At 38.7% G+C, this 25154-nt stretch overlaps 1 protein-coding gene across 3 annotated transcripts in view; it reads left to right on the top strand.

Annotated features, from left to right (window-relative positions):
* The window catches only part of ect2 (epithelial cell transforming 2), a 46405-nt gene that overhangs the window by 9567 nt on the left and 11684 nt on the right, over positions 1–25154 (top strand). For all 3 annotated transcript variants that reach the window (XM_078410955.1, XM_078410954.1, XM_078410953.1), the window contains exons 4-20: positions 105–284; positions 2468–2554; positions 3516–3623; positions 5435–5508; positions 7724–7854; positions 8187–8299; positions 8743–8805; positions 8891–9107; positions 12047–12183; positions 14820–14939; positions 15328–15396; positions 16356–16466; positions 18108–18204; positions 19266–19347; positions 21118–21196; positions 22710–22829; positions 23457–23595. In XM_078410955.1, the coding sequence (XP_078267081.1) occupies positions 105–284; positions 2468–2554; positions 3516–3623; positions 5435–5508; positions 7724–7854; positions 8187–8299; positions 8743–8805; positions 8891–9107; positions 12047–12183; positions 14820–14939; positions 15328–15396; positions 16356–16466; positions 18108–18204; positions 19266–19347; positions 21118–21196; positions 22710–22829; positions 23457–23595 (1927 nt within the window). The remainder of the gene's footprint in view (positions 1–104; positions 285–2467; positions 2555–3515; positions 3624–5434; positions 5509–7723; positions 7855–8186; positions 8300–8742; positions 8806–8890; positions 9108–12046; positions 12184–14819; positions 14940–15327; positions 15397–16355; positions 16467–18107; positions 18205–19265; positions 19348–21117; positions 21197–22709; positions 22830–23456; positions 23596–25154) is intronic.

Genomic DNA, 25154 nt, shown 5'->3' with positions numbered 1-25154 from the left:
TGCTGGTTCAAGAAGCATTTGTAAAATATATTTTAGTTGTAAATAAAATATACGTTTTTCTTTTTTCATTCTTTGTTGTTTAAACTTCCAAATGTTCAATTTAGGAAATTGAATTGCCTTTCGTTAAGTCAGAAACAGTGGAAGATTTTGAAAATGAAAATTCTGAATTTGGTACTGTTTTTGTATTGGGAGAATTTGACGGCCAGCCTTATGACACCTTGCGTAAGATAAGCACCAGAATCTTGGGACCAGCTGTTGTACTTCGCTGTGCAAGGAAAGGAGAGGTATGGATCAACATAGGTGTGTAAGATAAATAATGTTGTCAATATTTTTGGTAGGATAGATGATGATGATTTAAAAAGAGCCCTCAGTGGTTTTGTTAGCTAACAAATGCTAATAAATAACAAATGCATCTTTTGTACAATTTAATATTAATCTGGGAAATCTAAATTGTTTGTGCTGTCTCATTTGGACACTCGTTCTCTTCATTGTCTAAGATAGTTCTAATATTGAATAAGATTAGAAACTATCAGGTGTTTGTTGACCAGTATGCCGTTGATTGCAACAGGGGTCAAGCAAATGCACAGCCATTTTGAGCTACAGTGACTAGAATTTTGGCATGCTTCTCACTATCTCTGGACTTTAGTTAGTTGTTTCTCATCTTCCAACAATTGAACTTTAAAACTATACTTGTGAAACTCTTTAACTGTGATACCTCGCCATACTCGTCAAATCCTTTTATGCATATTGACTGCACCCCATCTTCTACGGGTAGTTCTTTAACCCTATTCTCTTGGTATTTTACTTTCTTGCTTTCCTTTGAACAATATTTCTCTACCATTTCGGCTCCATTCACAACTCGGCAAAGTTTGGCTGACATTCAGGCATAGACTGATAGGTGGTTAATAAAGTTGGTGCCATAAAGATGCCAGGCAATCAATATATTTAACCAGAAGGAGACTGCTAGTACCAGCCCATGACATTCAAGAACAATACCATGAAAGAAACTTCCCACCACCTTCCACAATACATCAATATTCAGAGGTCTCCATTGCTAGAAACTCAGTTGGGCTAAACACATGAATATTGGTGCCACAACAGCAAGTGAAAGACTGGATACCCTGCAGGAAATAAATTGCCTGCTGACATCCCTAAGCCTTTCACTCATTTAGAAAATAAATCCGGGCGTGTGGTGGATCTCTCTCCACATAGCTGGATGAGTGCAGCTTCAACAATACCTTCCAGGACAAAACATTCTTAAATGCCACCCTACCCACCACTCTAAACATCATTCCCTCCATCCCTGACTTGTGTGTACCATTTATGAAATTAAATGTTATCTCTCAGGCCACACTGATGCCACTTTGCAAGCCTGAATCTTTTGCCACTCTGAAAGGTGGAGGCCAGGTGGTATTGCTAATTTCATTTTCCCTTCCAAGCTTCAGAGTGCTTTGATGAAATGCCATCATTCCCTCTCGAGGGCAATTAGGATGGAGCACGAAATGCCCATATCCAGGAAAACAAAGATGCTTCTGAGATTTTTGAACATATTCAAGAAGTTGTATTCCAAATTATTGTTGACTTAATTTTGAACGTTTTTTTTCTCTTATAAAACAGCCTGGTATGTCACTATAAAAGCAGTCTGCAAGCTTCTATCAGAGCTGTGTCTTTTACTGAAGTAGTTACTTATAATGCTGTTTTTCTCTGCTGTCAGCCCTTGGTTAACTTAAAAATCGAAGCAATGTCACATTGTGAAGATAGTGTGGACTGGAAAGTGGTGAACTTGATGCATATGACTACAAGACAGCACTAACTTCTGGCAATACAAATAGACTAGCTTAGATGCGACATCTTGGTTGGCACGAGTTGGGCAAAAGGCACTGTCTCCATGTTTATGACTGTAACTCTACAAAATGCCTTTGGTACCAAAAATGCAGCATATTTCCAGTCACAAAAGATAATACATACTGGAGAAAGTTCAGGAACAGAATGATTTTTCTCATGTACCTCCATAAAGAGCACCTGTCTTATCCATGAGAATCTTGAATGATCTAGACATGCTTATTCCCCTGAATGGATGTTTGCCCTCTTTATGAAGGATCCCAAATGGAGTCAGTTGTTCAAGTGTGACTTATGCACACATTTTCAGAAACTTTTGATGTAGGTGCATTATTATTTTTATAAGTATGCTTGGAATATAAATGCAATAGTAATAAAGCGTATAATTTTTTAATAATTAAAATTCTGAAGATTTTTGTTACATAATTGTGGAAATGGTTTTGAAATTTTAATTATTCAAAAATTGAAAGTAAAAGGAAATTCTCATTAAGGCAATTGCCTGTTTTGCACAATGTTGCAAGTCAAGCATGTTTATTTAATCTTTTGAGATTCTAATTTGATAAATACTTCAGTTCCAAAGTATTTAAAAGTTATTTTAATGACGTTTTCATCTTTTGTTCCTTTAAAGCCTCTGCCTTTCACATTACGGCCATTGTACTGTACGTGTATGTTGAATCTCGTTTTGTGTTTCACTGGATTCAAGAAAGAGAAGTTGGTAAGAGGGCACTCTTTTGTCATATAAATTATAATGACTGGCATAAAATGTAAAATCAACCGTTTTCAAAGATTTTGGTGTGAATTGTCTGCTCAAAATGTGAAATGTCACTACAGCTCAATTGTTTTGAAGTTTGGTTAGATGTTCTGTTTTTATTGGATCTTTAAAGCTGTCAATAGCAGGTGGCAATATGTTTTGCATTTGTAATTGTTCTGACTGCAAATTCCTTTAATGGTCGGGTAGTGGTACCAGCAAGTTTGATTACTTTTTGTTTTAATTTTCCATTTGGTGCTTATGATTTGTGCTCCATTTAAGAATATGACAGTAATAAGACTTTTTGTCCCTAGCATTATTGCGGTGTAGAAGAATTTTGTGATGTTGAATAATGTTAATTTGAATTTCAAATGTAATTATTTCTTAGGGAAGCTTTGTGACAAGATCATGTAGTTTATTGTGGCAGCCTTTGGCTATTTTGTTTGGACATTTTAGAGATACAGCACGGAAATATGCCTTTGGCCTACAGATTCTGCTCTGACCAACTACAACCCTGTACATTAACACTATCCTACACACTAGGGATAGTTTTTACCACTTCCTGAAGCCAAATACCCTATAAACCTGTACTACTTTGAAATGGGGGTGGAATCCAAATCACCCAGAGAAAACCCACGTGGTTACAGAGAAAATGTACAGAAAACGCCCATAGTCAGGATCGAACACTAAGGCAGCAACTCGTGCCACTTTGAAAAGAGCAAATAAGTATTTCAGGTGTGCCATATAAATTAATAAATGTAATGTGATGGAGGAAATATTTTTTTAAAACTCTTGCAAATGAATGGATTTAAATAAATAAGCACTTTTTTGTTTTAAGATGCAGGTGTGTTAATATCTTTATAAAAATAACATGCCTTATACATAAGAATAATGTGTAAAGTACTTCAATGTTGTCCTTTTATTGCAGCTTACACTTGTTACTCTGGCACATCATATGGGCGCAACCATTCGTAAAGACTATACAGGCAAAATAACACATCTTGTAGCACATTCCACCCAAAGTGACAAGTTCAGGGTATGGAATATTTTTGGTTTCAAATATATTGTAAGTTATAATGATAATTAGAAACAACTTGGGATGTTTATTTTGGACAAACTGCATGTAACTTGTAATAGAAAATCTCTATAGGCTAGAAAATGATGGGAATTTTTTTTAAATGCAAGGTGCAAGAAGAGTGAATGTGCTGAATGGACCTCTTTGCGACAGGTTGTGATCACACAAATAGATCAAGTTCATAAGTTCTAGGAGCAGAATTAAGCCATTTGGCCCATTAAGTCTACTGCGCCATTCAATCATGGCTGATCTATTTGGACTAAATTCCGAATGGGGAGCGAATCCAGAAATTGAAGGTGCAAGGGGACTCGGGAGTTTAGAAGAATGACGGGGGGGATCTCATTGAAACATACAGAATAGTGAAAGGCTTATGTGGCACCCAGGCTGGGCAAGGCAGCCAATTTCGACCTCATCGTGACTTCCATGGCCGATCGGTGGGTTGAATTTGCAACCTGCGGCCAGGGCTCTGGAACTCCAGCCCAGCTGCAGCCAGCAAATCTATCCCCATAGCCGACTTCCTTGGCCGGCTGGATAAACCAGCAAAGCTCTGGAACCAAGAGTGCCAGAAAATCAGTGGTGGAACTGTAATGAATAAATATTAAATTTAAGTGTAAGATTATATAACTATATTAATTAATTAAGACGGGTTAAAATATAAAACACAGCAGAAAAGCCAATAACCGCCCTTTTGGACTGATTATCAATTAATGTGCGAATTTACTTCAAGTACTTCCGTTTGCTTAGTCGAGTCGCATATATCAACTCTTCATAACTTTGTCATACATTTTATGACTATTTTATTCAATACCAAGAGAATTGGGATGTGTAAGGAAAAAGCAAAATAGAAAAAACAACAAAACAATTTTTCTTTGTGTTGTAAAAAGTATCTGTTCAATAAACTTTCTATAAATAGCAGAATATACTCATGATAGGCCTGACTTTGTAATTTGTCAATTCAACCGCTAGAGGTCGCTAGGGGTTCCGTGAGAAATCCCCAATGTAAAATTGTACATGTAGTCCAAGAACTACAGACTGTTGGAAATAATAGTCGTTTTTCACACATGAATGTAGCGCAACGTGTATGCGCATTTGGCGTGCATATTTTTTTTGCTGAAAATTTGCATTAGGCGCCATATTATGAATTTTGATGTAAAATTCTGATTTTGGGACATCAAAATTATGAATTTGTAAAATCAAATGTTGGGAGGCCTGCACTCCTTCCTATTCCTTATGACCTTACGATCTATCTTTCCCTCTCAACTCCATTCTCCTGCCTTCACCCCATAACCCCTGACACCTTCATTAATCAAGAATCTGTCAATCTCTGCCGTAAATATCCATTGACTTGAATCAAGAATAGACAACTGGTATATTGTTGTCATAAGGAAGTAAATGTATAAGTTAATTTCCTTGCTTTAGACGTGTGACTCCTAGCTGAAACTGGGAAATGGAATCTGAGTGCACGTGATTTCATTATGGTGTTGCAATCCTGCTCGTGCTCTCTGGGCTGGGGTAGAGAAACTTGCTCAAATTCCAGCCTTTAATTGCTTTTAAGCCTGTGTGTGGTGTAAAAGTGATTGATAGAGGCAAGGTATTTGAAATTGCAATGAACCTCTTGGTCTATGCAAGTTTACCTCAATATGGTGTTGAGTTGGATCACTTTGATACAGTGGGCATGACCAATTGGCATCTTTGGATTTGTGTTGTAGCAGCAACAAAGTGATGGGGCAAAGATTAATAAAAAAATAAATAATATTTCATATTAATTGCAGGCTGCTGTAAGCATGGGAACACCAATTATGAAAGCAGAATGGATTTTCAAGGCTTGGGAAAAGAGAAATGAAATGTGAGTTTTCAAATTTGTTGTCATAAAAACTATCATTTCTATCTTGGTATAAATATAGGTGTTTTTTTCTCTTATCCTGATCTTTTGAATTCTTGTAATTAAAAGCAAGATTTAGAAACGGTAAAAAAGCTATCCACTGGAGAATCCCTTGGAAGACTTTCAGAAATTTGGAACAATGTGATATGCTTTTTGACACTTTATTTTCCATGTACTGGAGACTCATGGCATACGGTGTGTTTCCAGAAATGAGATTGCCAGTGAAATCTTGGTGAAAGAAGTCACTAAAGCATAGCTTGTGGAGAGGTGCAATATGGAAGCCACAGGTGTGCTGTGAACATGGCGTTAAGCTTTGCAAACCATGGTACGGGCTGGGAATCTGACACCAATCCAGCAATATACCAAGCTCAGCCTAGAGAGGCTGCCCGTGAGGGCTAGGGTGTTGGAGCGGCTATTTAGTGATGAGGAATGGAATCTAGAACTGCATTGTGGCTGGCACAGTGAATGCAGGCCATTGGGTAGAGACTGGCACATGTGCATATAGACTGCCTGCATTCTTGGGTGTCTCATATCACTTCTGCTGCCCCCTTTTACTTGCTTTGCTTTGCAGCTCTCCTCAGGCCAGAGATTCCTGTGTGGCAACAAACTGAGTGGCCAGTGACTACTGTTGAGCTTGTAACGGTAGAGAAATCTGAACTCTGAAAGAGATGTGCAGGGAAACAAAAGAGGAAATAGCAGCTTCCATCTGATGTGAGAAACCACAGGATCTGAGCAGTCTATCAACATATAGAGCAATCACTGCCAGTCCCAACAATAGCTTGCACTTGCCCTGCAGTCAGCTTGTACGCCTGAGCCGCACAACCCGGCGCTGGGGGACTGCACCACTAACTCCTGCCTGCCTAAAACCAAGAACTGCAGACAGCTCTCTCAGCAACAAGTCATCGGGTGATTTTCACTGCTCAAACAGACCAGTATTCATGGCAGGTTCCTTGTCTCCAACATCCCAGCTCAGAAGTGTGAAGGAGGACAGTGGAAGGAATTAAGCAGGAGAAATTGTTATCCGGAAGAAACTCCAGGAGAAATTAAAATCCATTGCTCATTTAAGAATTTTCTGTTGTATTTTCTGAGTTTAGACTATCTCCTGCAATCTTGATGTCAGATCTTAAGGGGATGAATGTTGTTTAAAAAAAAAGAAGAACGCTAAACAAGTAAGATCAGAGTACTCGGCTGTAAGCTATGTACAGGAGTATTAAACTTGCAGCTTGCACTTGTTCATGTCAAAATGAGCCATCATCAGATCCAAAGGACCCTCGGCAGTGAGTATTGGATGTGAAAGGGCAAAGGATAGTTTTATTTGCAGCATATAGATGATTGGAGAAGGCCATTCTTTTATCGCCTTTACTGGCAAAACAAATCTTTAATTGCTCTTGAGAATGGGATGAGCTCAGTTGAAGAGTTACAGTTCTAATGAAGCTACATCCATAGGGGAGGGAGTTGCAGGATGTGGTCCTAATGATGAAAGAGCAATGATTTATTTCTAAGTCAGAATCGGGTAGGATGTGGCAGAGAATGTGCAGGCTTTGTTCTCATGCATTTGTTTGATTTTGGAATGCTATTTCCTGGACATGTGGAATACACATTGCATCCCTGACATAGCTTGTAAATTATTGGAAGGTTTTGAGGAATGTGTAATTGGGGTGCTCGCTGCAGATCTAGTCTGATGTTGCCACGCTATTTTGTAGTTGGTCTGGAGAGGTTCTCTGGTGACTCGGAGCAGCTTGGAATGGTTTGGTACTTTATTTGTCAAATGTACTGAGGTACAGTGAAATTCATTTTTCTACACAGTGCAGTACAAGTATCACCATACATTAGCACTTATTTCATCTTAGTTAAGCATCTCAGAAACAGTACAAGGGTATAGCAATAGTAGACTGAGACAGTATGAGGAGGCACCATTTTCAAGTCTTAGTTGTTGCAGGGTTCTTGGCCTGGCCATGAAGGCCCGTTGTCCTGGCGGCGCTGATGCCTTGCCAAGTGAAGCCATGGTGTCCTCCGCTGCTGCTTCACCGCTGTTGGCCACATCTGATCCACGAGCTCGGCTTCTTGGAGCAGTGCCAGTTCACTAAAGTTCGGGGTTCAGCTAGAAAAGTACTTGAAATTCAGGACTGGCTTTTTCAACGATCATTGTACAGGATTAACAATTAGTTTTGTTCCATAGTGATTTCCATGTTGCCGATGAAGCTTTTCGAAATGAATTTAAAGTCCCTCCGTTTCAAGACTGTGTTCTAACATTTCTGGGATTTTCAAAGGAAGAACTCGGAAGTATGGAAGAAATGACAGAAATGCAAGGTTTGTAGTCAATTGACTACTCTGTAAATTGGTTGTTGTTTTCAGATCTAATATTTGCTGTTAGAATTCTGTTTGGTGAAAATATTAATCTAATTCAGAACTCTTTCAGCTAAAAGTTATCAATCCTTGCCACTCATACATTCTTGTCATTAAAGTACGACAATTTGAATGTTGGTTAAAGTGTTTTTTTAAAGTCATTGAACATTGGAGGGTAATGTTTGAATTACAAGCTTGCGGTGAAGTTGCAGATTAAAAATTATTAAATATTGCATTGATCAATGCAATGGAAGATTTAATATTTAAATGATTTTGCAACTTATCCCCCGTTGCAGGTGGAAGACACTTGCCTGACGTTGATGAAACCTGCACGCATCTCGTGATCGAGAATTCAATAAAACATTTGCCATTTGAACCATCAAAAAAAATCTTTGTTGTAAAACAGGAGGTGAGAGATGTCGTTTTAGACATAAATTCAGTTAATTGAATGGCAAAATTTAATAATACATTGAGGGATTTGATACCTTAATCTAAAATTACAACATTCTTCTTTCATTTTCTCCTTGTTTGAGTCTTTTTAATCTCTTTCCAATTTTGACTTTGGAAGTGGTACCTGTGTACCTTGGTTCTACATTTGTGGAAAAATATTTTGATACGGTTATAGTGGCCTTTTACCATATCAATAGTCTCTGCTAGCTTTTTCACCTTTGTTAAAGTACTTTCTCTCATAGAATAAGTGAGTTCAAACCAACAATGGTGATCCAAAGATTTGTGGATCAAAAACGTTTCTCTGTATATGTTAGTTTTCACTGACCTGTTCAATTGATAACTGTAAACGTATTCTGAAATATTTTCAAGAGCCAATTGATTTTATAGTTATTTTCGTTTTAGTGGTTCTGGGGAAGCATACAGATGGATGCCAGAGCTGGAGAGTCCATGTACCTGTATGAAGAGGTATATCAATTTTAATATCTATGTTCATGCATGTTTATTTCTGGAGATAAATCGCCTGAAAAAACTTCTTGTTGTCTGAATACAGTCAGGAAGTCCAACGTTGAAGACGTCTGTGTCTATGCTTTCATTAAGCACACCAAGTAGCACACGCAAGAGACGTCGCTTGCGGGATACACTTGCACAGTTTACAAGAGAAAACGACAACTTTTCACCTTTTCCCCCATGCAAAAGGCCATCGGCAGAAACTTCTGTTTCACTGGGATCTTTATTGGATGTATCTAATACACCAGACGCCTGTGGAGGTAGGTTGACAGATTATCTTGTGAAAATAATCTACAGGAGTGAATGCTGTGCTTCAGAAATCATGCATTAATACAGCTCAGAAGGAGCTGGCACCATTTTGCAAGTGCTGACTTTGGGATAATCTATGTGGACAACTTCAAACTGATTTATCCTCTCGGTATCATTTCATATTGGTAATCACAATTAAGTCTGCTGCCATCATCTACACATTTTTCCCTGCTATAGGTTCACTTTTTGTTAATCAAAGCTTGTAACCTTCTCCCAAGTCTTTTGCTCACCCTGTTTATAGGGTTAGCAACTGTTTTTCTGATCTCCAGTACCATCCCAATAAATTTCTTCTATATCGTAAGGAAACCACCTGTGCTGTTCTCGTTTCATTTTAATTTCCCCACTTCCATGCTCAAACGGTTTAATTTACGAGAATCAATTAACTACCAGCCAGCATGGTGCATGAGGCAGTTGGAGCATTGGGGAAATCCATGTGGCTGCCGGAATAATGCAATGCTCAATCAAAGGTTTTGATTGAACCTGGGTTTCCAGTGCTGAGAGCAACAGCATTATTTGCTGCAGTTGTCCCCAAGGGTTTGAAATTGATACCAAGGAGCAAATGCATTGTTGCAATTGAGGACTTGCATGCAAAAGATTGACATAATTTGTTTTCATAAAAGAGAGAAAAGTAAATTATAAACGCATGATCCCAAATTATGATATAATCCTGCCACCTCACAAAATTAATTTACACTTACAATTATCAGCCTCTTTACACCTGGCTTGAAAAAAACATTGTGCTGGTAAATATATCACCTCATACTTTTACATTTTGTCTGCCATGTGAATTCCAATTTCACCAGATTTTGTCCTGATATTTATCATTTTTTTACAGCTTATTGTGTGATCAATGTTATCGTCTTACATTGAACCCAAGTTCTTTATATCCAACAGAAGTTTATTAATATGAATTACTGATTATTTTTCTCCACCCACCAGCCTGATAAATACCCCACAGTGATGTGCTTTGTTTTTTGTTTGCAAAATGGGTATCAACTTTTTCTTTTCATCCTGAGTGTTTAAAGTTGCTTTCCTCTTGTGTATTACTTGATTAAATACCATTTGAAAGATCAGATTTTGGGCTTGCATTGCCCATGTCACCATTTTCTGATAATTTATCATTACTTATTCTATTGAGAAAGCAGCAAAATGTATTGAATGAAACCTTGAACGGACGAATTATTAATAGCATTTAAAACTAAAAGTATGTAATATTAAGGAATAAATAGTCAGTGTGCTATTATTTGTCAGTTAATTACTTATTTTTCTTTCAGAATATTCAGAGCACAGGATAGTAAAGAGGCATAGAAAAAATGATAGACAGCAGGGCACGTTTATGCAAATTGGCAAGCCAATCCCTAACTGGAGAGCCCAGAGACGGCAGAGAAGTGGAAAAAAATCTGGCAACCTTATTGGTAATAGAAACTCAGAAATAAAGCAGCATGCAAAAGTTCTAGAATTTCTTCAGCAAAGGGAAGAAAGATCTGAAAGATATTCTGTTGGTTCAGCGATTAGCACTCCAGAGGTAAAATTAGTTTTTGAGTTTGAAGATGCATCTGAGATTAGAAATGAAACAGGAACAGGAGGGACCTTTCCTCAAAAGCAGTGTTTTGGAGAATATCCAGGAGTAACCGAACCAAATGTCTTTTGCAACAGTACAATTATTGAGAGAGATGCTTCCTTTTCCACTACAGAAAATGTTAATAAAGCTTTATCTCAGACAAATAATGCAGATGAAGCTTCAGCAAACGCTAGAAAAGCTGTATGCTTTTTGCAAGTGGTTGATAGTAAACTTACAGAAGCTCAACAGAGTTACTCTGCCACGAATGTGAATATTGGAGTTTATGACGAGGACATGAAGCTTCCCATATGTGACAGTCCAGATAAAGATGGAGATCTTGGCACATTACAGAAACTCGATAATGGTGGATTTTCCAATATGGTTGAATCAGAATATCAAGAACCAAGGACATTACGTAATGAACAAATGCAGCAATACACCCAGAAAAGCAGCGGTGATGAATTCCAACAAAGCGCCTTCTTTGAAACCTTGTTTTCACTGGAGGATGTAGAAATGTCCTCGATCTCTGAATGTGCTATAACTCAAAGCTTTACTTTCTGGGATGTCAGTACACTTTTTACTGAAGGTACAAATATTCTACAATGTAGAATGTCACCAAATAAATAGTGTTTTTGTCGGGATCTCTCGTGATTAGAGTTCAAACAGCACAGAAACAGCCTTTTGGCCTAACTTGTCCATGCTGACTAAGATGCCCCATCTATGCGAGACCCACCTGCCCGAATTTTGCACATATCCCTCTAAATATTTCATGTCCATGTACCCGTCCAAATGTCTTTTAAATGTTGTTATAGTACCTGCATCAACAACCACTGGCAGCTCATTCCATGTCCCCATCACTCTGAGGACAAAGTCATCCCTCTGGTTCCAGTTGAATCTTTCCCATCCCACATTAAACCTATGTTCTCTTTTTCTTGACTCCCCTCTTCTGGGTAAAAAACTCGGCATTCATACCATCTCTTTCTCTCATGATTTTATACAATGCCATAAGATCACACCTCTGCTTCCTGCGCTCGAAGGAATAAAGTCCTAGTCTTCTCAACCTCTCCCTATGTCTCAGGTCCTTGAGTCCCGGCCACATCCTCGTAAAGCTTCTCTGCACCCATTCCAGCTTAATTGGCTATATAATTTGTATCTGTAAAGTTTTGTCCTTTTCTATTTTGTACTGAGGGGAGAATGATTAAGTTTAATTTCACAATTAGTCATGCAAAATTTCCATTTTTCCTGGTTTCTGGTAAGAATCTATATGGGTATTAATTTATAGGTATTTGAGGTTAAGCACATATAAATTCCTCTTTCCCTTTTCTATAGAAACACCCAAGTCCAGCCTAAAAGCATCAAAACGTTATGCAGCTGTTCCTGCAAAGCCGTCTGCTCGGTGGCAGGTTGCAAAGGAGTTGTACCAGACGGAAAGCAACTATGTAGATATTTTAACAACAATAATTCAGGTAAATTTTCAGTACAGGAATAAAATGCTTTGAAAACAACCCAAAACAAAAAGGTTTCCTTCCCTTAACTTCTGTTTGGATTTGCAGTGATCTTTGAAACAGTTATATTTTGGTTTGCTGCAGATTATGTAAATAGTACTAGCCCATAGAACCATAGATACTTTATGCAATGTAAATAAATTAGATTATGGGTTCAATGAATACCAGGGATTTACTTTTAAGTAAGCATAAAGAATATCAGCCACATTGAGTTTGGGCAGTATACCTCATCTGAACAGAAATGTCAGTCATAGAACTTGATAATTTCTCTTAAATTTGAATCTATACATCAATGTCTTTTGATAAACACACGAGGCAACATAATTTCTTGATAGATAAAAATAATCTGTCATGACATTTTTGGTTAGTAGTAGCACTCTTACTATGAATTAGGGGATCTCTAGTGTAGGAGCCAAGCACGTATTCTAGATTGGTGCCTCAGTCAGGATTCAGTGAACCCTGTGAGATCTGCTTCTGGAGCAATGTAGGCAGGGAAGACTCCATAGCAGAACTGCACTAGTGCTTTTGGTGTCCTTCCAAAGAGGGCAACTCTCCAGCCAGCAGCATTAAAGGTCAGTTGGGCTATTGAATCCTGTTCAAATTCCCATCAGTTTCCTTGCAACCTAGCATTGTGTGGGAGTTCTTTACTGGCTGTATAAGGTTGTATAAGAACAAGAAACATGGTTTAAAAATACCTTACCTTTTCCTTTGCTGCTCTCTCAACACCCCCCCCCCCCACCTTCATCTGTATCCACCTGTCGCTCAGCAGGCTTTGTCCTGCCCCCGCCTTTCTCTTCTGCACCGCAATCAGTCGGAAAAACCCCATAGAAAATAGGTGCAGGAGGAGGCCATTCGGCACTTAGAGCCAGCACTGCCATTCATTGTGATCATGGCTGATCGTCCTCAATCAATAACCCGTGCCTGCCTTCTCCCCATATCCCTTGATTCCACTAGCCCCTAGAGCTCTATCTAACTCTGAAGAAGGATCCCGACTTGAAACGTCACCTATTCTCGTTTTCAAAAAAATGCTGCCAGACCTGCTGAATTACTCCAGCACTTTGTAGCTTTTTATGTATTAAACCAGCATCTGCAGATCCAACATATTCTCAAATATTGTGGTTGTTGAATATCCGAATTAAAAATCTGAAATTAATGAACTCTGTCTTGAGGATTGGAAATGTGTCCAGTGGGAAGATGCCTTTATTGGATCACTAAGAGGCAGAGTAGGACAGATGTCAGAAAGGGAGTGACGTGGAGAATTGAAATGAAACACCACCACATGCTCAGAATCTAGTGATTGGTATTCTAGAAAAAGATCTTGTAATCTGCATTAATTGCCCCTAGCATAGAGGATGCCGCATCGTGAGTATCAACTCTGAGATGCTTCCCCCCCCCCCCCCCCCCCAACATCCAAAGATGAATGTATAAATGTATTCTCTCTCTGATCTTTAGCTGTTACTAGCAAAGCGGGCCCGTTGGGCCCGACCCCACGCCCCCCATTCTCTCCTCCCCCAGCCCCACTCTTACTCTCCCCACACCAGGGAGGGAGGTGTGGAGGGATTGGGGGAGGGAGGGGGGAGGGTGAGGAGAGATGGGGGGGGAGGTGTGGAGGGGAGAGGGAGGGGGACCTCCCTTTCCCGTTGGGCCCGTCCCCACACCCCCCATTCTCTCCTCCCCCAGCCCCACTCTTACTCTCCCCACACCAGGGAGGGAGGTTGGAGGAGGGAGGGGGGGGGGGGTGAGGAGAGATGGGGGGGAGGTGTGGAGGGGGGAGGGAGAGAGGGGGGGAAGGGGGGAGGTGAGGAGGGAGGGAGGGGGGAGAGGGGAGGGAGGGGGACCTCCCCTTTTCCCAGTACCCCTCTTTCCCCCACCACCAAGTCCCCTCCGCACGACCCCTGTTGTCCCAGTCCCCATTCTCAGACCCCCCCCCCAATTTTCTCTCCCCCAGACACACTCTTAGCATCATTGTTACAAGGGCGAGCTCTTGTCACATGGGCATTTTGACGTCACACGCTGAAGGCAATGGAAAAAACGGCTGGAATCTTTTTTTTTTTACTAAAACCTCCGTAACTTAAAAAATACACGACCGAATCAAATTAAAAAAATCATTTTCCAGCAGCGTTCATTGTGGTGATTAAGGCGGTGCAAAAATCGTGGCGCTACGGTTCAGCTTTTTTACCGAAATCGGCCGAAATAACTGAGAGAAAAAAAGTTTTGACTTTTAAACCTCTGTAACTTAAAAAATACACGACCAAATTAAATAAAAATATCATTTTCGGCAAGCGTCCAGCGGTGTGATTAAGGCGGTGCAAAAATTGTGGCACTGCGGTTTACCGTTTTGCCGTAATCAGCCGAAATCAGTGATAGAAAGATAGTTACATGTAAATTTAAAACCTCTAAACACCCAATAGCAGCTGTGATAGAAAGATAGGTACATATATACAAGATCTGAGTTTTAATAGTATATAGATTGTTAATCATTTTGAAACACTTTCAGTATGAAGAAGGGTCTCGACCCAAAACGTCACCCATTCCTTCTCTCCAGAGATGCTGACTTTCCCGCTGAGTTACTCCAGCTTTTTTGTGTCTATCTTCAGATATTTAAGGTTCCATTGGAGAAAGAGGGTCAACTTGGAGGGCCTATTCTTGCACAAGAAGAAATAAAAACAATTTTTGGCAGTATTCCGGATATTTTGGATGTGCATACAAAAATTAAGGTAAGTTTATTCCATTAGAAATAGTGATTGCAGTTATGAATAGCTATGCATTAAACTTAATTTAAATGATTAGACTTTTGTGTGTAATGGAACTGAAATTATTGGCTCCTTTTAAAAATATCTTCATTGTATTTTGATTTCTGTTCATAATACCACAGCAAGATGGTAGAGTGCAAGTTTAAGATGTGGAAATTATTCATTTTGATTTTTAATATATGATAGGAAGAATCCAATTAATGTAAGAAATATTCTCACAGAAAATGGATAGAATGTACAGAAGTGAATTTATAGGCAAATTTAAATCAAAATCTAGTATCTTGTTCATCAACTGTGCATATGTTGGTAATTAATATATCTTGCTTATGGTCACCTATTGTTTTCCCCATAGTCTGACCTTGAAGAAATTATTCTGAACTGGTCAGAAAATCACAGTATAGGTGGCATAATCCAAAATTATGTAAGTATTGAAAAATGTTTTTAAAGCAACCATCTTCCACCTTTGTAACACAGTGAGTGCAGATCATCTTGACCAGAAAAGATTTAGTGACAATTGTTGTACTGAAGGGGGGAGGTGGTGTGGATGGGACGGTCATTGGACCAGTGAAGAGAAGAGTTGAGCAGCTTTAGAGTGGAATTGAAATGTCAAATTAGGATGGGATCATGCTAGGTGTCATATAATGTCCAATGAGTTATTAGCTAACTAGCCTTCCATTGTGGGGAATGGCAGGATGATTTGTGGGATACTTGCACAGCTGTGAACACCCAGAACGTGGTGCTATGGAGAGGGAAAAATGTGATGTTATGGTTTTACATAAGTTTTGGCCATCAACATTAGTTTCGCTGATTTCATTCTTTGCCTCTGCTATCTATCTGAGGTAATTTAATTTCTGGTATACACTCATAATTTGGAATAGGATAGATTTCCATTTAATTTCACTAAAAATATAAATGTTTCTATTTGTTGTTGCCTTCACTCCTACCAAATTCATTTTTAAGAGGGCAATGTATTTGACCTGGAGAGGATAATTTCTGGAATTTTGAAAATATTTCTCATCCTGTAAACTAGGCTGGGATATAGATTAAAAAAAATAATAGGATAATATAAGATTGTTAGATTCGTCTCTTAAAACACTTGACTGTTTAGATATTTTTTCATAACACTCTTGGCGACCTGAATGTTTCCTCTTGGGGATGTGGTAATGTAATCTGAGTTTACAAATAATGTTAACTCTCCAGAGGTCCAAAAACTCTTCATTGGCCCAAAAATCTACAGAGATTTGAATCACTTTGGATGTATGAAGTGTTGATTACAAGAATTCCAAATGATCATTAGCGACCAAAACATCCATCTGAAGGAAACATTGAGGAGTCAGTGAATTGAATTAATTAAATGTAAAGCAGCTGATTTTTTTTCAGTCTAAGGACTTGATGAAGACCTACCCACCATTTGTAAACTTTTTTGAAATGAGCAAAGACACGATTGGGAAATGTGTAAAACAAAAACCAAGATTTCATGCTTTCTTGAAGGTAGGTTTTATTGACGTCTATTTGTCGTCTCCTTGCCGTCTAATGATCTTAAGGGGGTGGAGGGGCATGTGTCCTTGCAGCAATGTCTGCACTCCATGTACAGTTAACAGAAGGAACCCTGAGTTGCAGTGAGTGACTCCCTGCATTTACTCCACGCGGTACTTTTTTTGCAGCTTTGTACAGTATTTTTCAGGAATCAATGAACTGATTCAGTCAGTTGCATACTATTTCACTTTAGTTGCATGGGGTGTATCATAGAATCAAAAGAAAAGTTATAATATATTCTGCCCAATGTGCCAGTTTCTGCAATTCTGCAGTGTACCTGCATTTCAGAACTCTTCAAGTACACGTTCATGTACAGAAATGTACTGACTTTTTCTGCCTCATCACTGGCATGACTTTTTAACGTCGCATTTGGCATGACTTTTTTAACTACATAATTCTCTTGCCTTCCTATCTGCATTTATGTACACATACTTCAGGGTTCTGTTTGTTAATCCGTACCATTCGATGTCCTATAATTTGCTGTGTATTCTCCTGCCTACCATTCCAAATGCATTTACCACTTTCCTCCCCAACTGTCCAGACTTCTGACTTTCCTCCTCACTGTCACAACAACGTTTTCTTTCAATGACAAACTCTGTTATTTGACCACAATTCTACAAGTGAGGGACAGTCGAATAACCCCTCTGATAACAGCTTGTAGTTTGTCTTTTTTTTTGTTTCTTATAACACCTGGGATATATTTCATCCTGGCTTGGCTATTTGTCTTTTTTCAAAAATGCTAAACATTTAATAATCCCTATTTTACAATGTTTACCTTGGTACACAGGGTAATAAAAATCCATTGAACCTATTTTTTGCATTTGACTGTCTTAACAACAATATTATATGAATACATCCTTCAGTTTAGTTTATTATGTGTACTGAGTTACAGTGAAAAGCTTTTGTTGCGTGCTGACCAGTCTGCAGAAATACAATGCATGATTACAATCTATTCATTGTAGACTTTTGGATAACGATCAGTTAATAATATGCCAACTGTTAAGTCACTCTTAACTATCCTATGGTGCTAGAGTAATTTTGTGGAGATTCATTCCTCTGAAATATTACAACATTTAAATTTAGATGGGCTATATTTCAACTTCTGCCTTGAACTTGAATATTATTCTATCATTTTCTCTATAAAAAAAGTTTTAAAATAGTAAGTGTTCAAATCTCCTGCTTTATCTGATAATATTTAGCCTGAATGGCAGTTCAGCCTTTCATGACTTTATAGATGTAAAATCCTTGTCACAGCAGCAGGAAGGGTTGCTTTCATGTAGCTCAGAGGCATGCACCGTTGCTTTGCTGTTACTGACAAATATCAGTCAAATATATGTTTCTATTTTATTAGTGAATCATGTCCTGATCAAAACCTAATCCCTCCATCTCTTTATTAACATAACTTTTGGCAAGTTGGCAGCGCATCTGAGAAGAAGTACTCTGAGCCATGGCACCTGGTCTGTGTCACTTTTTTAATTGATTGAATATTTTTTGAGAGATTCTTTTCGGCTTCATGTTCATTTTGGTTATTTTTGTCGATTTAATGATGAAATTTAATATTGATTATATTTCATTCTAATTATTTATTTTGGCCAGATTAATCAAGCTAAACCGGAATGTGGTCGCCAGAGCCTAGCAGAGCTGCTTATACGTCCTGTGCAGAGGTTGCCAAGTGTTATTTTGCTACTAAATGGTACTGTGAATCTTTGAAATTGTTTGTGAAATATTTAGGGTGCATATTAAAGTCAGTTGTGGCTTTAAGAAAGTATTTGTATGATTGACTCAAGCAAGATCTTCATTATTATCTGATATGCATTTCTTTATTTCCTTTGCAAATTTTAGAAAGATGGTCAACATCTTTGAACTGGTTGAATTATTTGCAAAGATGACAAATTGCAGGAAGTTTTTAGATGGACTAAATGAAAGGACAATGTATTAGATGAAGAATAATGGCAACAAATTGTACGTTTATGCCTTTTTGTTAAGTGGTTGGAAATGAGTAGGTGTTCATATACGACAAGGTCTTGAGGTTCTGGTTTGGGAAACAGAAAATAAATATAGGCACAGCAGCCGATGTGGAAGGTCAAAAATAATTTTGCCTTTGGTACACTCTTAACATGTGGTCTGTGTAGTGTAAATTCACTTGATTTTTGAGGATATGATCGAATTGTTATATGGCCATGTTCTCATTTTTTTACAGCTGTAAAGCCTATAGGGGGTAATGTCTCAGTCACATGGGATTAGCCATGAAAAATGGAATATGATTTTAGATTTATGGGGTTGTCTGCTGGGTATATTGAAGGCAGAGATTTTCTGGAGAAACATTTTAATCACTTGCATTTCTCATTAAAGATGAAATTTTGTGATTTAGAAATTCGAACATTCATATTTCAAATTATGAATTAAGCTGCCAGAGGAACTAGTTGAGGAAGGTACAACAACAGCATTTAAAAAACATTTGGATACGTACATGGATAGGAAAGATTTAAAGGAATATGGGCCAAATGCAAAGTTTGGAAAGGTGGAAACGCTTTCCAAAGCTTAGATGGAGCATCTTGGTCGGCATGGACAAATTGGGCCAAAGGGCCTATTTCCATGCTTTATAACTCTATGATTCTACTTTTAATAAAATCACTTTTATGAAATGTGATCCAAAGATGCATTTTTGTGAGATGCACAATATTACTTGGCAACATATCGTCTCAAATTTAGTTGTACATTACAATATTGTTCAGTTCAAGCTTATCTCTTCAGACCTTTGGAAGCATACTGCAGATGACAATCCCGACAAAGTCAGTTTGGAAAATGCCATTGAGATACTCAAAGAAGTCATGACGTAAGTTCTGATTTTATTTTTGATTTGAGAACTTTATGTACGATAGGTAACTTGTGTGTGAAATTATCCCCAATTTTCAGTGTAGTTTTGCTAGTTGGATATCTTTGCATTTCTTAAAGAAGTGATTTGGCATTTTTTTTCTTTCCTGTATTTATTCCAAACATACATTAAATATATTTACTTTGTATATGCATTTTATTTTTACGTGCACATTTACCACTGCTATGTGCTTGCCCTCCGAATCAAACCAGAAAATAGCAAAATTGCCTAGTCTTTGTCATGAGGCTTTTGCATTTCTTTATTAAAAACATGTGGAAACAGTCAAAGCAAATAATATCTGAAAACTGATATTCAAGTAGAAGATCTGTAAAGTTGTATTTGCAATGCATTTTTATATCCATGATATCAGAAACCTTTATTCGGTCAAATAAATTACTCTTAGAATCTAGTTGCTTTTAAACAGGCTTGGACAATTTGTACATAGGACATGTTAATACTATCAGTGAGATGGTTGGCTTTTGTTGAAATACTATTGACACTGCAATTCTATTCTTTGAATAACCTTATTAGTTTTACTTCAATCCAAACATTGAAATAAAGCTAGGGCTTGATCAGAAGGATAATGTTCATTGGTGTAGGTTGTAAAGATAAGTCAATATTGCGCCTTGAAATTAGTGGATTTCACCAATATAATGGAGGGTGAGATAAAACGTTAAAACTTACTGCAATTTTGAGAATGCCCATTGTGTGTTGTAAAACAATATGCTGGTAGGATACCATTGGACAGGAACGCTGAGGCCCTGTACAAGAAGGGGCCGAGCCGGCTGTACTTTTTGAGAAGGCTTCGCTCCTTCAATGTCTACAGTAAGATGCTGCAGATGTTCTACAAATCAGTGACAGCCGGTGCCATCTACTTCACTGTTGCATGCTGGGGTAGCAGGGCGAAAGCTGCGGACGCCAACAGGATTGTCAAGCTCATCTGGAAGGCTGGCTCCATCCTGGGGGCGGTGTTGGATGTACGGGAGGTGGTTTTGGAGGGGAGGGTGTACCTCAAACTGCGGAGCATCTTGGGCAATACAGCTCAGGCAATGACACGCAGGTCAACCCGAGGAGTACCTTCAACGACAGATTGGTTGCACCAAGATGCAGCACAAAACGCCACAGGAGATCCTTTTTCCCTGTGGCTATCAAACTGTACAACCACTCCCCCTTTTGCCGTGGGGTAGACTGACTCCCATTCCTGTCCCACTGCCTCCCCAATCTTTGCACATCCCCAATACTTTCCACTCGTCATTTTAATTTCATGTATCTAGTGTTTTATGACTGTTGGCAGATCAATTTCCCTTTCGCTCCTGGGATAAATTAAGGTCTATCATATACAAAAGTGCAAGACCATTAGACATAGAAGCAGAATTAGACCGTCTGTTAATGTTTTTCAATTGTCTGTAATATGTATCTTGGAGACACGAGACTGCAGATGTTAGAATCTGAAGCAAAAATACAAACTGCTAGTGGAATTCAGCAGGTTGAGCAACAACTGTGGGAAAGCATGGGGGAGGAATTGTCGATGTTTTGGGTTCTATAAATGCTGCACGACCCATTGAATTTCTACAGCAGGTTTTTAGACATCTATGTGTCGTATAATGCTTGGTTTTTCTCATTGGGACATTTCCACAGACAGATATTAACACTAGTTCATTAATTGTAAGCCATTTGTAAATTATTGCTTTATTTCTTTCTGAATAAGGTATTAATGTCATTGCCTTTTAGGCATATCAATGAAGATAAAAGAAAAACTGAAGGTCAACGACAAATATTCGACGTTGTCTATGAAGTCGATGGTTGTCCCGTAAGTACATAGGATGTTGGTATGAATAAATGGGGCAGTATCTTGATTTATAATCTTTGGAAATATTTGAGATTTCATAATGAAGCTTCAAACTTTTGACTAACTTGCAGTATATCCGTTTGTTTTCTCCAATTTTCAATTTTTTTTGTGTGATTTGAACATATGTTCAAATCACAAAAATAAATAATTGAAAATTGGAGAAAACAAAACGGATAGATCTACCTACAAGTTCTATGAATAGTAATAATGGGAATGACAGACCACCCAATCTATCCGAATTTGGCGGAAAGTTTCCGCTTTCGTATTTTATTTCCGCCATTCTGATTTAGCCTCACATTTTTCCGCAAAACACATGCCTCGCTGCGTTGTGGGATGTTGAGAGAGGATGCGGGGGGGAGGGGAACGAGGGTGGATAATGGGAGGGGGGAGTGGAAGTGGGGGGAAAGGGGGATACATGGACCTGTTGAAGACCACTGGAGCAGGTATGTCTTCAATGAAATTAGGTATGTGCAGTTTTAAATGAAACTCTTTCTTCATAACTTAGTCATACATTTTATGACCATTGTTCTTTTATTCAATACCAAGAGAATTGGGATGTGTAAGGAAAAAGCAAAATAGAAAAAACATAGAAATATAGAAAATAGGTGCAGGAGTAGGCCATTCGGCCCTTCGAGCCTGCACCGCCATTCAATATGATCATGGCTGATCATCCAACTCAGTATCCCGTACCTGCCTTCTCTCCATACCCCCTGATCCCTTTAGCCACAAGGGCCACATCTAACTCCCTCTTAAATATAGCCAATGAACTGGCCTCAACTACCTTCTGTGGCAGAGAATTCCACAGATTCACCACTCTCTGTAAAAAAAACAAAAAACTTTCTCATCTCGGTCCTAAAAGACTTCCCCCTTATCCTTAAACTGTGACCCCTTGTTCTGGACTTCCCCAACATCGGGAACAATCTTCCTGCATCTAGCCTGTCCAACCCCTTAAGAATTTTGTACGTTTTTATAAGATAAAAACAAAACATTTTTTTCTTTGTGTTGCAAAAAGTATCTCTGTTCAATAACCATTGAATATACTCGTGATAGGCCTGACATTGTACATGTAGTCCAAGAACTACAGACTGTTGAAAATAATAGTCATTTTTCACACATGAATGTAGCGCAACGCGTATGCACCTTTTCCGTGCATGCTTTTTTTGCTGAAAAGTTGCATTACGCGCTATGTTATGAATTTTGATGTAAAATTCTGAATTTGTAAAATCAAATTTTGGGAGGTCTGGATTGATTTAGAATGTGTCATTCTTAAATTCCGTGCATTTTTGTCAGCCACTTCAAAGACACAACTTTTTGATGTATGAAATCATTATAAGTAAAGTTTGCTTTCCAATTCTGTTCCCTGTGCTGGAATGATATGATTATTTGTTGCTTTGAACCTGCCTAATTCAAGATTCATTATGATTTTGAAGAATAGTTATGTTTGCCATACTAAATATTCTTGTCCTTTATGTAGGCCAATTTACTATCCTCTCACCGCAACCTTGTCCAGCGAGTGGAAACGGTTGTTCTGGATGATGAGTTATGTGATCGAGGGGAACAAGTCACTTTATTCCTATTTAATGACTGCCTGGAGGTAATAAAGCACATTTAAGATTATATATAGAAGACAGATCAGTTGATGGTTGCAAGTAGATTACCTGTTTAATGGTTGTTTGACAAGATTAACTTGCAAAAATATTATACGGGTTGCAAAATAAATTTAACATTTCCCATAGAAATGCCCATACAAAAAGGTTAAAAATGGATTGAATAAAACCTAACCATTTGATAATATTGTAGCAGATTTAATAGGCTCCAGTAATTTCACACAACTGGATACATAGCTGAAAACTTGCTGCCTATTTACAGGAGTCAGTTTAGAGATTCAGAAATAAAAGCAGAAAATGCTGGAAACATTTTATTTGCATAAAATTGCAACGTTTTATTTCTAGATAATTGATGGCTTTTTGATGGAATGCTAAACCACTCAGGAAATGAGTGGAAGCATAATGGCAGAAGTAGACCATAACGAGCTTTGATGCTTTTGTGTATGGAAAGGGAAAATAAAGCTAGTATTGCAGTAGATACAGCCGTACAACCACATATATCCCTTCTTTTGGTTCATTTGCAGTCTATGTTTGGTTTTCACCCATGCAACTCTACACGAACGGACAATTTTTCCCCTCGCTTTTTGTCACAATACTGGCAATTTTTTTTACAGATAGCAAGAAAGCGCCATAAAGTAATTAGTTCCTTCAAGAGTCCTCATGGACAAACACGCCCTCCTGCCTCCCTCAAACACATTGTGCTGATGCCTCTTTCACAAATAAAAAAAGTATTGGATATTAAGGAGACTGAAGGTCAGTGCAAAAAAAGTCAGGATTGTTCTTCGAAGACATTTTAAAAGAAAGTATTCCTCCATTTGGCTCCTCAGTTTATGTAAGCTGGTGAATTGCACATGGAAGTATTTTAATGATGTTGCATACAAATATGTCTAGGTTAATTTGTTATTTATCATGTATGTATTTCCTTTGGAATGTTCCTTTCAGTAATGGTTCTTAAACTAAAATTTAAATCTTTTGTTTCCTATTTGACGCAATGCTAAACCACTCATTAAATGACAACGGGAAGCATCTTGGCAGAAGTAGATCACATTGAGTTTTTATACTCTTGAGTTGGAAAGAGAAAAGTAATGCATGTACATCCACATACATCTTTTGTTTGCAACATTTGCAGTCTGTACGGTTGGCACATGGTTGCAGAGGACAAGGCAAGCACACATTTTGATGCTAGTTTCTTTGGTTTGTCGCATGCTGATAATTCTCACCATTGTAACAGATGAAAGAGAGAGCATTGAGAATAAGCTTTATGATGTCTTTCCCTGTGACGGGCCCTTTACAATTGCTTTAATCTCTTCTGATTGTCCCATTGTTTTGAGGCCAGACTGATAGAAATAGATTATGTGGTGGTCTATCCAACAGTCATTGGCATCCTTATTATCAGGTGATGTAGAAATCAATGGTATCACAAAATGCTGGAGTAACTCAGCGGGTCAGGCACCATCTCTGGAGAGAAGTCAAGTCAATTTTATTTGTATAGCTCATTTAAAAACAACCCACGTTGACCAAAGTGCTGTACATCTGATTAGGTACTAAGGAAAAAAAATGAAACATACAGTAGCACGCAAACAGTTCACAGCGCCTCCTCAATGAGCCTCAAACGCTAGGGAGTAGAAATAGGTTTTGAGCCTGGACTTAAAGGAGTCGATGGAGGGGGCAGTTCTGATGGGGAGAGGGATGCTGTTCCACAGTCTAGGAGCTGCAACCGCAAAAGCGCGGTCACCCCTGAGCTTAAGCCTAGATAGTGAATAGCCCCAAGTCGGCCGACCTGAGTGACCTGGAGTTAGAGAGGGGGGTTAGAAGATTTTTGATGTAGGGGGGGGGGGGAATGTCCATTTAGGGCTTTATATGTGAATAGGAGGAGCTTGAAGTTGATTCTGTACCGTACAGGGAGCCAGTGGAGAGAGGCCAGAATCGGGGTGATGTGGTCCCTTTTACGGGTACCCGTCAGGAGTCTCGCTGCGGCGTTTTGGACCAGTTGCAGGCGGGACAGGGAAGATTGGCTGATCCCAGTGTATAGGGAGTTGCAGTAGTCTAGGCGGGAGGAAATGAAAGCGTGAATGATTTTTTCTGTGTCGTCGAATTGGAGGAAAGGTTTGATTTTAGCTATGGTTCGAAGTTGGAAGAAGCTGGCTTTTACCACAGCGTTGACTTGCTTATCAAATTTTAATGCAGAGTCAAATATCATGCCGAGGTTTTTGACATGCGGTTTGACTAGGCAGGATAGACTTCCAAGACTGCCTGTTATCGATTTGATGGAGTCGGGGGGGCCGAATAGGATGACCTCAGACTTACTCTCA

This window comes from Rhinoraja longicauda, chromosome 13, assembly GCF_053455715.1.
Source record: "Rhinoraja longicauda isolate Sanriku21f chromosome 13, sRhiLon1.1, whole genome shotgun sequence".
NCBI classification, from domain to species: domain Eukaryota; kingdom Metazoa; phylum Chordata; class Chondrichthyes; order Rajiformes; family Arhynchobatidae; genus Rhinoraja; species Rhinoraja longicauda.
The sequence above is the reverse complement of the archived record's forward strand: the minus strand, read 5'-3'. Positions and strand labels throughout refer to the sequence as shown.